The sequence below is a fragment of the Zingiber officinale genome, chromosome 6B (genome assembly GCF_018446385.1).
Source record: "Zingiber officinale cultivar Zhangliang chromosome 6B, Zo_v1.1, whole genome shotgun sequence".
Classification (NCBI taxonomy): Eukaryota; Viridiplantae; Streptophyta; class Magnoliopsida; order Zingiberales; family Zingiberaceae; genus Zingiber; species Zingiber officinale.
The window spans coordinates 88,112,635-88,127,777 of record NC_055996.1 but is presented as its reverse complement, the minus strand read 5'-3'; the positions used below and the strand labels follow the sequence as shown (position 1 = coordinate 88,127,777).

The following is a 15,143-nucleotide window of genomic DNA, read 5'->3' as shown; positions in this document are numbered from 1 at the left end:
ATCATGTTATCAGTACCTTATAAATTATAAACAGTAGCTCACGACCATAATGGAAAGGAACAAACCATTGGAAGGTCGTAGTGTAATTAGGTATTAGTTTATCTTAATTATATAATTACACTAGTACACTTAGAGTGTATTGAGTAGGACCATTAGAGGTCGTTTCTTTTATGCTGACTTTATAAAGAAACAAAGACATCAGTTATTATGGAAGTGTGTGCTCTTAATCCTAATATAATAACAAGCACATATATTTGATATTTATTTCTTTAATTTATCAATGGGTGAGATTTAGTTCGATGAATCAATAAGCCCGATAAGTTGGGAAATGATATCACTTATAGTGTGTGTTGTTGATTATAGAAGGAAACTGTGTCCTAGTGATCTAGGTTGAGAATGTCCCCAAGAGGAGCTCATAAGGATTGTCATGTTAAACCCTGCAGGTGGACTTAGTCCGACATGACGATGAAGTTCAGTGGTACTACTCTTGGAGCTAGATATTAATTAAGTGAGTTGTCAGTAACTTACTTAATTAGTGGACATTTGTTATCTTAAACACAGGGAGACTAACACACTCATAATAAGAAGGAGCCCAAAATGTAATTTGGGATTGGTGCGGTAGTTCAATAATAGTTCTCTAGTGGAATGAATTATTATTGATAAAATTAAGTTGTGTGTTCGGGGCGAACACGAGATGCTTAATTTTATCGGGAGACTAAAACCAATTCCTCCTCTCGGTCCCTACCGTAGCTTCTTGTATATAGAGATTTATACCCACCACATACCCACCTTCTTACCCATCCAATGGGGCCGACCAAGCTAGCTTGGAACCCAAGCTAGGGCCGGCCAAGACCATGTGGATGAGCCAAGTTGGTGGCCGGCCAAAGCTTGGGTCCCAAGCTTAGGTGGCCGGCCACTAGAATATTAAAAAGGATTTTTATTAAAATTATTTCTTATGTGGATATCATGATTTTAAAGAGAGTTTAAAAATTAAAAATTTCCTTTTATAGCTTTCTACAAAAGATTAAGAGAAGAGATTAATCTCTTTCCTTATTTGTAGATTAAAAGGATGATTTTAATTTTTGGTAAAAACTTTCCTTATTTGCAAATCATCTACATGTTTAAAAGAGAGTTTAAAATTTGAAATCTTTCCTTATTTGTTGATTAAAAGGTGGATTTTAAATTTTAAGAAAAATTTCCTTTTTAACCATGTTCATGATTTAAAAGAGAGTTTAAAAATTAAATATTCTCTTTTATAAGTTTCTACAAGAGATTAAGAAAAGATTTGATATCTTTCCTTATTTGTAGATTAAAAGAGATTTTAATTTTTAGAGATAACTTTCTTTTTATCCACATGTTTAAAAGAATGATTTTAATTTATTAAATTTCCTTTTTATAAACCAATCATGAAGGGATAAAATTGTTGGAGAAATTTTTATAAATTTCCGGAAGCAAATAAGGAAGTTTTAATTGGTGTTTAAAGTTTTATTTGCTTGGAGAATTTATTTGTTGTGGCCGGCCATTAAAATTTGAAAAGAGAAAATTGTTTTAATTAAATAAATTTTCCTTTTCAATGGCAAAAGAATTAAGGAAGTTTTTATTAAATTTTCCTTATTTGCCAAGACCAAGGATTATAAAAGAGGGGGTAGAAGAGGCTTCAAGGCGAATGACTCTATTCTATTTTTCTTTCTCTTTTCCTTGGTGTTGTGGCCGGCCAACCTCTCTTCCTCTCTTCCTCTTGGTGGTGGCCGAACCTTCTCTATTGGCTTGGAGCTCTTGTGGTGGCCGGATACTACTTGGAGAAGAAGAAGAAGAAGGAGAGAAAGCTTGTATCCCTTGGAGCTTGGTTGGTGTTTTGTTCTTCGTCCTTGGTGAAGCTTCTTTGTGTTGGCCGAACCTAGCTAGGAGGAGAAGAAGGTGCTTGGTGGTTTCTCATCTCGGAAGATCGTTGCCCACACAACGTCCGAGGTTAGAAGAGGAATACGGTAGAAGATCAAGAGGTCTTTCTAGAAGGTATAACTAGTAATTTTTCTTTCCGCATCATGCTAGTTATTTATGGAAATAATACCAAATACAAGAGGCTTACGATTCTAGTATTTCGAATATGTTTTTCGAAGTTGTGTTCTTTTGTTTTATTTTTTCCTTGTGATTTGATTGTTCTTTTCGGTTAACCTAAAGTTATTTTAGGAAATTAAATATTAGATTTCTATAAAAGGTTTTGTCTAGTCGGTGGTGGTTGCTCCCATATCCAAGAAGGTCATGTGCCTTGCCACGTCAGTACTGGGAACCAATTATGGAAATTAATATTTAATGGAATTAATAACTTAAAGGCGATTTGGGTCGAACGTGTTAAGTTCCGCAGGAGATCCAAGTCAAAACCTAAAAGAACAAATAGATTAAGTTTTGGATCAAACGTGTTAAGTTCCGCAGGCGATCCAAAATTTAATTTAAAAGAACACATGGTAGCTAGGAAAAGGTTCAGACCTTTGTACAAAATTTTTGTACAGTGGAACCTCTAGGTTTTCCGAGTAGCAACCAACAGGGGGATAAAATTTTATCCCTCCAGGGTGCCTGGAACCTTCAGGGCACCCCGACCAAGGGTATAAATATAGCCTTGGTCCAGAAGCTTTAACACAACTCAGAGCAATTCATTTCCAACGCTTGTACGCTTCAGTTTTAGATTAGTTTCTTTATTTTGCGCTTTTCACTGTTGTAAGAGGCTTCTCCGCCCGAATGAGATACTAGTGTGACATTCCTTGGATTAACAACCTCCTTGGTTGTAACCAAGTCAAATCCAGTGCCTCGTGTTTTCTGATTTACTCTCTGCTTACTTTAATTTACAAGTGTTAGTTTAAGAGTTCGAGAAGGGTGTTTTTGTTTTGTTTTACAGGGTTATTCAACCCCCTTCTAGCCGGCCGCAACGGTCCTACAAGTGGTATCAGAGCCGAGGCGATTCAGGAGGACTAACCGCCGAACGAAGCAACGAGATGGCCAGACCAAGCATCCACCCACCAAAATTCGAAGGGGATTTCGCCTCTTGGAAAAAGCTGATGCAGGTATTCTTTACTACCGATTTTGAATTAATGCTTACAATGGAATTTGGTTTTATGACACCGGAAGATAAGGAGAAATCCAATTGGACGAAAAAAGAGCAGGCCGACTTCGTGACGAATGACAAAGCAGAATACCATCTGCTAAGCATTCTTCTGCCTCAAGAAGTCAATAGGATCGGGAACTGCGACTCAACAAAGGAACTTTGGGAGAAGTTCCTCGAGCTGCACGAAGGGACGTCCGAAGCCAAGCTCGCCAGAAGAGATCTACTTCGCAATCAGCTCACCAGCATGCGACTTGGGGAAGATGAGACAATTGCGCACCTGCACTCAAGAATCAAGGAGATCATCACCGGACTCTCGAATCTCGGAGAAAAGGTAAGTAACCGAGATTCGCTAAGGTACACTTTAAATTCCTTTCCTAGAAATACCAAATGGGCATCATTAATAGATGCATTTTATATTTCTAAAGATTTAGAAAAGATTTCGTTAGAAGAATTCTTTTCTACATTTGAAGTGCATGAGTCAAGATGTGCAGGAATGAAGGAGCCCAAGAATAACGTTGCCCTCAAAGCATCGAGAGACGAACCTGAGTCGAAGTCTTCTCTCGACGACGAGAAATGGTAATGATGGTAAGGCGATTTAAGAAGTTATGCAATTCTAGAAAAACTAACCATCCACAGGGTAGAAAAAAAAGGATGATCCGCTACTACCACTGCGACGAAGAAGGGCACGTCAAGAACAACTGCCCCAAGCTGAAGAACAAGGATAAGGAGAAGGGTAAGAAGCCTATCCAAAAGCGAAAGGCCCTAAAGGCAACGTGGGACGATACGTCATCGGAGTCATAAGTCGAGGCATTCTCCAGACTTGCTCTAATGGCAAGTCATCAAGACGATGATTGCGAGTCAAGCTCTTCCGAAATGAGCATCGAGAGCATCGATGAAGGGGGAGCCATGTCGGAAGAAAGTAGTAGTTCAGGGGGAGAAATGGACAACGAGATCTACAAGGTGAGGTACGATCACTTCCTCCTGATAAACTCTTTAAGTTTGTTAAACTATTAACGAAAGACTATTGCAAATTAGAAAAGGAGATTAAAAACTTAAGAATAATTTTGGCTAAATCTTGTCCCTTAGAAGAATTGGACAAATCAAAATTAGAAAATAAGAAATTGAAATCAGAAAATAAAGATCTGAAAATTCAAGTAGATAATTTGAAGAACCATGCATGCTCATCTAATTTTAGAAAATTTAAAAATTTAAATTGGTATTATAGATATCACCAGGGACAAATTAAGAATATTTCAAGAAAATATGTACCTAAGAAATATTTAGTTAATCCAGTAAGCTGGAACCTATATTGGGTTCCTAAATCTTGCTTAGTCTAAATCTTAAACGAAATTAATGCTTTCAGTGAGAAAATTAAACAGTGAATTTCTCTATGAGGCTTTGTCTAAGGAAGTGGTTATTGCTCCAATAACCAAGAAGGCATAGCGCCTCGCCACGACCTGGAAGACAAAATATTGAAATAAATGTTTAATTAACTTTCGATCAAAGCATTAAAATTAGAATTAGTTAATACTTTTAAAGTTTTTCAAACATTTTTTTCAAAATATTTTTATACTTAGAAAAATCTTAAGTTAGGATTTTTTTTCAAAAATAATTTTTTTTGCAAAGACTTAAATTTGTTTTCAAAAATATTTTTTTTAGAAATTTTTTTTTGAGTATTTTTCTCTGAGAAAAATTCTCCTTTATACTTAAAAAAAAATTTCAGAAGAGATTTTTTTTGCCTAAGTTAAAAGCTATTCTGAAATTGAAAATTTCTACTTAAGTTTTTTTACAAAAGCTGTCTAAGTTAAAATCTTTTTATTATAATTTCACTTAGAAAATTTTCTTAAAATTTTACTTAAAAATTTTTCTTCAAAGACTGTTTAATATTGTAAAATTTTTTTAAAGATCTCAAAATTTTCTACATTTTTACCCTTAGATTTTTTTCAACCCTATTTTTTTATGTGATCAAAGGGGGAGAAAGAAAAGTATAAGTCTAAGGGGAGGTAAGTTAGACCAAAATTTAACTTGTTTTATTTTTTCACTTAATTATAAATTTAGTTAAGTTTATTTTATGTCAATTTTTACCCTAGCTTAACTTGGGTTGTTCACACCAAAAAGGGGGAGATTGTTGGAACCCCAAGGTTGTTTTGGTGTGATCAACAAGTTAAGTTAGGTCCTGTGTGTTTCTAACCTTGTGTCTAAGTGTGCAGGAGCTTAGGAGCACAGGTAGTCGAGTGGAAGACGCAGCTAACGAGAAGGACGGCACGCGGTGCGTCCGAGGGACGAGGCGCTGTGGAAGAGTACACCGGCGGATGAGAAGGAAGCGTGGGTGGTTCCGAGGGACGAAAGCCGGACCGGAAGACTGCTCGAGGAGCAAGAGACGCAGTTATCGAGACGGCGTGCGATGCGTCCGAGGGACTAAGACTGCGGATGAGTACGCCGACGGACGAGAAGGAAACACGCGACAATTCCGAAGGACGAGAAGCCGGAGCGGAAGCCCACACGAGAAGACCGGAAGTTGGGTTTGGGTGAGCCCTTTTCCAGATGTCCGAGATCACCCAAGCAAGCGGATCCGGAGTTGAAGACCCGGACCGAGGCGACCAGAGCCAGAGCAGAGGATCCGGACCGAATAAGTCAACCAGAGTTGGCTTTTGGGTCTGGGGCGCCCGGAATGTACCAAGGCGCCCGGACCCCTCTGGGGCGCCCAGAGTTGACTTTTTCACAGATTAAGTCAAAACTCGATCTGAACGTTGGAGGATAAAATTTTATCCCCCCCAGGGCGCCTGGAACCCTCAGGGTGCCCCGACCAAGGCTATAAATATAGCCTTGGTCCAGAAGCTTTAACACAACTCAGAGCAATTCATTTCCAACACTTGTACGCTTCAGTTTTAGATTAACTTCTTTATTTTACGCTTTCACTGCTGTAAGAGGCTTCTCTACCCGAAGGAGATACTAGTAGTGCGACATTCCTTGGATTAACAACCTCCTTGGTTGTAACCAAGTCAAATCCGGTGCCTTGTGCTTTCTGATTTACTTTCTGCTTACTTTAATTTACAAGTGTTAGTTTAAGAGTTCGAGAAGGGTGTTTTTGTTTTGTTTTACAGGGTTATTCATCCCCCCTTCTAGCCGGCCGCAACGGTCCTACAGAATGCCTCTTCCATCCCTTGGAAGGTGCCTTGGATATTGTTCACCCGAGGTTTTTTGTTCTCTTCTTGCCTTGTAAAGTGGGTTATCCAATAAACTAAATAATAACTTGCAAGACAAGTGTTAGCATAATAATATTGAGTAGTAATTAGACCCTGGCTTCCCGAGACTAGGATCTAGTCAATGTCTCAGTTTAGGGGTCTAAAAGAGACCTACACTGGACTAACACCTATTGTCCCTTAACCGAGATGTGTCCTCACCGAGTCATTCTCCTCAGTGACTTACCTTCACTTACCAATTTGACGTCGGTTGACTAGCCTCTTGACTCACCAGGTCTTCATGCCAGTTGTCAGGTTCGCAGACCCAACTGGACTTCTACCGATTGTTAGGTCCCGTAGACTCAACTGGACTTCTCGCCAGATATTAGGTCAGTCTGTTGACCTATCTGGACTTTGCATCAGCTACCCAGTCCCACGGACCTAGCTGGATTTTAGCCTAGTGTCAGGTCCTCCAAACCGTTAACTCTTGCACACTTGGTTAAGTAATTAGATCACAACAATACCTAACTTAATTCGTCAATCATCAAAACCTGAGTTAAACCATTAGTACAAATTGCACCAACAATCTCTCCCTTTTTGATGAAGTGACAACCTGGATTAAAGTTAGGAAAAATATGCAAAAATATATATAAAATGATTTAAGCGAAGTCTAAGGTAAGACAGTTAGTTTTGTTCTCTTGATCATTTTTAGGGTTAAGTTCTTCTGATTTTCTTGGATTTCTAACTTAAATTCTAACCCTCCCCCTTTGGCATTCATCAAAAAATATGTAGATAGATGATTCAAAATAAGTTAAGTAAAATAAATATTGAAAGTAATAAAACGTTAGTAAATACATTTTAAACACCAGTTTGGAAAGAGTTTATAATTTGTTCATGCATATAACTATAATATTATTTAGTTTCTAGTTCGAGTCCATTGTATGTTTTAGCTAATCAAATTAAAGCACTATGTTGTGACCAACTAATTAATAGTTAAATTATATATATAGAGGATTTTCAGGATCAAACAAGAAGAATGCATCTTCTAATGACTCATGTAAATTGAAATGAGAATGACCATAACAATTACGATTTCTATGAACTATGGGAAGTAGGTACATGACTGATTTCAACCACAACCCCTAAATTAGAGTGGAAAAATCTAACATTAAGTGGAAAAACGAAGTACAAATAGCAAAGAGCAGGAGTCTCACAAAGAGGGGTTGCAGCAGCTAGAGGTCGGCAAAAAACCCTAATATGTCGGTTGTTCTCGAGGTTGGCGAGGATCTGGAAGTTTCACAGCAAAATGGACGGTGAGGGGCGAGCATAGGCGAGCGGTGTGGTGAGGGATGAGCTTCAGAGAGGGATTGTGGTGGCTAGAGGTCAGCTAGAGGAATGGTGAAGGCAAAGCTTCCCCCCCCCAGGTTCACTACGGAGCTTTGACGAGAGACCATGGGAGTACCGAGGGGAGATGACGATGAGCACAGGCGAGAGGAACGGTGAGGGCAAAGTTTGGCTGCCCTAGCTTCGCTGCGAAGCTTCATCGCCGAGGGAAGAGGACAACGCATAGATGCGGTAAGAGGGGAGGACGGCGAGTGTCGCGGTGAGGGGAGAGGACAACGAGCACAAAAGAAACGTTTCCACTGTCCTAGTTTCATTGCGGAGCTTTGATGGGTAGACTAACGAGTGGTGTTATGAAGTGAAAAGGAAATCGTGATGCCATGTAGACTTGACAACAAGGCAGTCGTGTACAGTTATGTCCCGCAACATAAGGCTGTTGTAATACATATATATGCAAAATAAATAAACATATATGTGAGAGTCCAAGACCCGGCTCACATTTAGGCCGTGAGACACTTTTGGATTTGGGCCTGCACTTAGGATTCATGAACCTTGAAGTTGTAGGCCGAATCCATTTTCGAATAGGATCCGGATCCGGATCCGTCACGTAAGTGCACATGCTGCTTAATGGCCGTCTATTAAAGCAGGAGAAACTGCCTCAATTTGGCGTCGGTCCGCACAGACCCTGACCACACCCTTCCTTCATCGATCGACGCTCGATCGCTCTCGTAAGGCGTAGCTCGTTGCGTGTTTCCCTCCCGTCTCTCCAGAGTTCTTTCCGCACGCGCGCCCCAAGATCCACATCTTCTCCTGGAATTTGCCGAATCTTTAGCTTTGATTCTAGGGTTTCGCCCCATCCTGGTCCCTCGCGCAACGATCTCTCCATCCGCGGCGGAGAAGAGGCAGAGCGGCAGCGTGTGGCCTTCTGGTTCTTGTCATTACACAAGGTCTGGTCTTGTTGGGTTGATCCACTCTGCGGTGGCGATGAGGCGGAAAAGGAAAGGGATTAGGCCGCCGGACACTGTTGCTGTCTCCCGGACCGATGATTTTGACACGGCGCGTCAGATCAAGAAGCAGTGCGGCGAGGACTGGAAGGTGTTCCGCAACCAGAAGGCGGGATCTTGCAGCGGCGGGGGAGAAAAGGCAGGTTGTGATGGCAGCCGCGCGGCCGCTGGAGTGGTCATGACTGCTCCTCCCTACGGGAGATTGGCGGCTGATTACCCCGGCCGAGGGCTGAAGAGGAAGCTGGGGTGCATGGAGCCTGCGACCAGGATTGGGCGGAAGGAGAAACTAGAGGATGAGTATGTCCTCGGTCGCAAGATCGGGAAAGGGAGGTTTGGTTCTGTGCGGTTGTGCCGGAGCAAGGCCAATGGAGAAGAATTCGCCTGCAAGACTCTGCGTAAGGATGGGGATGAGACAGTGCATCGCGAGGTGGAGATCATGCAGCATATATCGGGCCACCCTGGCATTGTTACCTTGAAGGCAGTTTTTGAAGATGAGATAAGCTTCCATCTTGTTATGGAACTGTGTTCTGGGGGCCGGTTGATTGATCAGATAAACAAGGAAGTGAGGTACTCAGAGCAGAGGGCTGCCATTCTTATAAAGGAGTTAATCACGATCATCAAGTATTGCTGTGAAATGGGTGTTGTTCATAGGGACATCAAGCCAGAGAATATTCTTCTCACAGCTTCAGGGAAGATAAAACTGGCTGACTTTGGATTAGCAGTCCGATTTATAGCAGGTATTCATATTTTTTTTTTGTTTTTGTTTTTGTTTATTGGACAAGGTCGAGGACAAGATTTCATTTTAGCCACCAAATCAATTGTGAAAGCATTGCATAGTCTCATTTGTAATTTTCATTGTGAGCTATGTATCAAGTCGCATAGTACCTATTTGTAGATCCATTACTTTGTGGCAGCAACATTCTATAGAAACAAATGCTTATGTAATCGAGATGTAGCAAAGCATCAATGCAATTAATTAAACCTCATTCTTCTTTTGTTTCATCTTCACTATTCAAATTCATCAAAATTTACATGGTATCAACGCCTTAAGCTGTGTGAGTGAAAGATAATCGACCATGGACGATGAAAACAATATCCTTGCTTCTTCTCGATTGTTTTTCAGGTTGTGAAACCCTGGAATCACACACTCCGGTACACAGTGTGTCTTTCATGCGTGATTGTTGCATGAATGTGTAATCCCATGGAGAAAAGAATTGTAGGAAAATTGCCTATGCCGATGAGACAAAAATAGTATGAAGCGATCTGAAGGAGTGTTCTTAGAGGTGATGATAGTGGCAGTGAATTACTTCAAGCTAAAGCATTTATAGAATGATTTTGAGAACTAATTTATTGTCCCAACCCATAGATTTGAAGTAGCTATTGAGTACACTAAAGAGCATTAGATGGAGAAAAAGGATGAAAAAATAAGTTCGCCAACATGATATGTGATCATTAATGGGAAACGAGGAAAGATCAAGATGTGTGATTGTTGTGGGAAGGTGAGTCATGAGAAGAAGTGTGACAAACCAATCACCTGACCTCATTCAACTACCTCGCCTCTAACCTTCTCCTTGCCTTGATCATGGACTACCTTGCTTGTCACCGTGATGATCGATAACCTTTCTTGGCATCACTATCGTGGACCACCTATCTTAATAGATGACCACATGCCGTAATCTACCACTTCACTTGATCATGGATCACCTTGCCTCGACTGAGCCACAAACATCTCACATAGAAGCCCATCTTATGCCTCCATGAACCTTTGTGAGATGTTGCAAAGCAGTAACCGCCTCTTGTATGCCTCTGTGAGATGTTTCAAAGCCCATCATCGCCTTGTGTTACACCTTCATGACATGTTCTGGGTTTTGGATTGTTCCATGTGTCAGTCAATGAGTAGAACAAAATACTTCACCTCGGCTGACCGACACGGAACAAAAATTAAAACCATGGTTAACGCAACACGGTATGGATACAATACTATTCAGAGATTCACAACATATAATTATATTTTACTACTTGTCGAGTTATGTAATTATTGTTTTCTTCTTCCTTTTTTCTTCATCTTCTTCCTCCCTCCACCTTCAATTTGTCACGGGACATGACTCAAAATTTCAAACCTAGCCTGAAAATAAACACTATTTAAGCTTCAATCTCTCTTTCTCTCTACATGTCTATTTGTCCTGTGGTTTTTACAAGTCAATTTGATTAACTGAGACACATGAGTTCTGATTAGATGGGCTATGAGATATTTTCAACAGATGTGGAAACAAAATGGTATTCATGATACTTTTCACGGAGCTCTGCTGATCGTGTTTTGGAGGTTATATTTCCATCTACCAGTTTATTTGGTGTGTCATCCTGTTGCTATGCTAACATACCTTAATATACTGGCTCCTTTTTGCTATGGTTCCATATTAATTCTGACTGACATTTATAATGGACGAGTATTCTGCATATCCTGGTGTTTGTATTCTGCATATCCTGGTGTTTGAATCTTGTTTCTATCTAGAATTATCCGGTGCCTTTTAGTGTAGATCTTCTTTTGTGTTTTCTACCAAATAAAACATGACCTTCCACCTTCTTGGCCTAAATGCGTCACTATAAACAATCTATTATGCACATGCTGATTGTTTCTTTTTTGTTGACTTCACTATTGATATATGCCTTGCCTGTGATTTCATTGTTTTCGATTGGATGCTCTTCATTTTTTTTTATCCTAAGCATTTCTCTTTAGTCTTTATTACAAGTTGACATTTGCTTTCTTGTATCTCGTTAATTGCCATCCAAATTTAGTTGATGTATTAAAAGAGAGCAAATAGCAAAATTTATCTATAAAAGATGCAATCAAGTTTGATTCACTACAATTTTCGCCAACATGATTATTATTGGTAATGATCACATTCTTTCAATGTTGATAGCTTCCAATTATATTGGTGATGATCACATGAGCAATGTTGATTTTTTTGCTTAAACAGGGCAGAAGTTATCTGGACGTGCAGGGAGCCCTGCATATGTAGCCCCAGAAGTTCTCGTTGGAGACTATTCCGAAAAAGTTGACATTTGGGCTGCCGGTGTTCTTCTCCATCTGCTCTTGGTCGGTGAACTTCCATTCAAAGGTCACTCTCGAGAAGCTGTCTTTGAAGAAATCAAATTTATGGAGCTTCATTTCATCACCGGGGCTTGGGAGGCTATCTCGGAGCTTGCAAAGGACCTTGTTGGCAAGATGCTTACTCGGGATGCCTCCGAAAGAATCACAATCGATGAAATTTTGAGTAACTGTTGTCGTGCAATAGGCTTATTTGCCTTTTCTTCACCTTTAGTTAGCTAACGTTTGTCTAATATTTCAGTGCACCCATGGATTTTGTTCTACACAAAATGCTCATCTGAGGCAGTGACAAGAAAGGCCAGGATTAGAAGAAGTGCTAAACCCATACTTGATATAAAAAGAGTTGCTGCACTCATTAACAGCTCTCTTACAGCAGAGAATTCAAATTCAAAGTCGGAAGAGCAGCACGATGGCAGCTGTTTCGTCGATGTTTTGGCCGCGGCTATGGGACGAGTTTCCATATCTGAGACGAAGCGAAGCAGGCTTTGTGGCCCGATCCATCCCATCCAGCAGCAGTGCTCATCTAACATGGAAGCTAATCTTTGTACAGCATTCTAACTCTGATGTCTAGCAACAACTGTACAGCTGAGCCCTGCAAATTTCTACTCGCTGAGTTTAGTGACCTGAAGCTAATGGATTAATTACATCGACATGGCAACCCTTCGAGGCACACCTTTCATTTTTCCAGAGAGTCAAAGTTATTTCTCTCAGTCTGAGGCATTCGATATGCTCTGACGATTGCTCAATAGCTTGCTAACTATGTGGTTGCTTGTACATAAATGACTACTTTCATAACTTCTAGCCCAGCTTTATTAGGTAGGTATTAATCACGACTGCTTTTATGTTGAGAAAGTAGAAATCCAATTTATGTAAATATGCTTGCTACCGGATAAGATGAAGAGACTGACTAGCTTTTGTTTCATCAAGCATTATGATCTTTGAATGTCTGGCGTAGCAATAGCACAAAATCTTCATGTCGATCCTTGTTTATTTGATCTGGGTAGAAACACAATTGGCAGTCAATCTTTCACAAGTTAGTAGAGCATTGTGATTTAGAGAACCATAAAATTCCTGCTTAAATGATTGGATCGTGAAAGAATACCTGGTTCTGGCTGCTACTCTCAGTTGAGGATACAGATGGATGGAAAAAGGTTAGGAAAGTTTATGGTAAGCAGGTAATAAGCACATACAACTTCCTAGCAAAAGAGAGGTCCTAGAAAAAAAAAAATATGAATACCATATCATGGCAGAGTATTTGGTGAACCTGACACACTGAGACTCAAGAAGGCGACTCTCCGCCTGGGCATTTGAAAGTCAGGAGGCAAGGCTAGGGAACTAGGTTGCATCAATCAGGCTACCATGGATCATATTGCTCAATCTAATCCTACATGCTAACCTCTGTTTTGAAAAGATCATCTTTGATGCCTAAAGCTGCTTAAAACAACCATATCATCAAACTACATGCTTCTTATACATGCTATTGGCAAAAGGAAGCAAATTATAGATTTACAGTTTACAACTAGAAACACCACAAGCAACAAGTAACCACCAATAACACATATTTGAAGCTTATTTACAGGATATTACTATGGGGATGAATGAGGGCAGGAACCACATTAGGCAAAGCTAAGAAATGATAAGTAAGCATGATAACATTTAAGTCAAACAAAATTGACATCAAAATTCGCAGGTGCTAAGGATGAAAAGTACCTTTCAGAGATCTTCCATCACACACAGCTAGAACCACCAAACACTTTCCAAGCAATAAGGGTTCAGGAAGTCAAACATACCAATACGAACTGATAAAGATAACCAAAACAACGCTACCAAGCAAATTACAATTACAACAGTGCTGTTTCCACAAAGGTTATATTCCCTAACAAAAAGGGGTCATGCTTCCAATACAACAATGCTGACCCAATCAGAATACAACAATGCTACAAGTAATTTTTGCCACCTTGAACTGAAAACTAGTACCCTAAGGCATACGCAGATGCAGTTCGTCATCCCTTAGAAAGGGAAGATTCTGAAGGTTGTCCAGAATTTCATCAGTAGCATTAACATCTATATGGAAATTAATGGTATAATCATCAACTGCAGGGACTCCATCCACAGAACCAATCTTAACTTCTTGATTGATATTTATATCTCTACCTTGGACTCCACCAATGTTTGTAGGCATTGCCTGACTGACTGGCCATGGCACAGGATCCTTTGGCAAGTCAACAGTTACATTACTCGCCCCCTTGCTCTCCCTGGCAAAAGGGTGCTTCTTTGATGGGCGTCCGACCTTTTTGACCGCCATCTTCTTAGTTCTCGTACTCGACCCCGACCACTTTGGCTCCATCAGGTTTTCATTGCCCCCATTATTCTGCGGCTTGACATGTCGGTCTGAGGATCGTGCCACACCCTGCTGTTGATGATTGGAAGGATGTAATGGTTGGAACGGGTTCCAATCTGCATTGAGATCTTCTTTGGCAAAGATATTCGGGGCACCAGGGAATCCAAGTGGGAAAAAACCCCACGAGCAGTAGTACATGTCGGTGCCTGGAACGACGGGAGGAGCGGCTGAGAGCTTGATGGCTTCGAACGCCCGGCTGCAATTAGGACATCGGAGGGTCTGGTTCAGGTACTCCCTAGAGTACTGATGCACGTAGCAGCAGGAGGGGCAGGCGGTCCAAAATGGATCTTTGGAGGCAGGGGTGGAGGTGAAATAGAAATTAGGCTTAGGAGAGGCTGATACCTCAGCGGCGGAGTTGGCTATGTGGAGCTCGGCATCGAAAAGGGCCTTCTTCGAGGGATCCGAGAGAACCGCGAAGGCATCGGACACAAGACGAAAGGCGGTGTCAGCTCCATGTGCGCTATTTCGGCCCGGGTGGAGGAGGAGAGCGAGCCGGCGGAACTGACGCTTGACGGCAGTCGTGTCGGCGTTAGGGGAGGGGGAGGAAGATGAGGGGGGCTGGAGCTGAAGGACGGCGTACCAGTCGACGTGGTTGTTGACGCGACGCTGGGAGGCGAGGAGGACGTCGGCGACAGCCAAGATCTGGTCGACGCCGTCGAGAAGGGGATCCGCCTCCATCGCCCGCTCTGCAAACCGCTTGCTAGCCGAAAGGTCCCGCACCTCGAGGAGCCTCTCAGCGATGTCCAGCCACCGCTTCGCCTCGGCCGTTGCGCCTGTATCCATCTCGCCGCCTGTTGATCTCTCCGCCGCTGGGATAACCGGGGATGAACCCGTGGGAGAGATAATTAGGTCTGAGGGATCAGTGCAGGGGTCGAGGAATCTGAAATGACCAAAAAGGATCTGATATTTGAACAAGGTACTTCAACGTGAAAACGACGCCGAGGGTAATATAGTCATTTGAATGCAAATTGGGGCTCCCTAGTTGACTCGCCACGTGTACAAAAGGAAG

The 15,143-nt window shown here is 41.4% G+C and overlaps 2 protein-coding genes across 2 annotated transcripts; one reads left to right on the top strand and one right to left on the bottom strand.

Moving 5' to 3' along the window:
* The first annotated feature begins 8,291 nt into the window (after positions 1-8,291).
* On the top strand, positions 8,292-12,655 carry LOC121993002 (serine/threonine-protein kinase PEPKR2-like). Its single transcript, XM_042547666.1, has 3 exons — positions 8,292-9,361; positions 11,603-11,899; positions 11,975-12,655. The coding sequence occupies exons 1-3, from the start codon at positions 8,605-8,607 to the stop codon at positions 12,289-12,291; spliced, it is 1,371 nt and encodes a 456-aa protein (XP_042403600.1). The 5' UTR covers positions 8,292-8,604; the 3' UTR covers positions 12,292-12,655.
* Positions 12,656-13,536: 881 nt separating this feature from the next.
* LOC121993000 lies at positions 13,537-15,018 on the bottom strand. The gene has a single exon (XM_042547664.1). The coding sequence runs from the start codon at positions 14,915-14,917 to the stop codon at positions 13,712-13,714; it is 1,206 nt and encodes a 401-aa protein (XP_042403598.1). The 5' UTR covers positions 14,918-15,018; the 3' UTR covers positions 13,537-13,711.
* Positions 15,019-15,143: the final 125 nt, after the last annotated feature.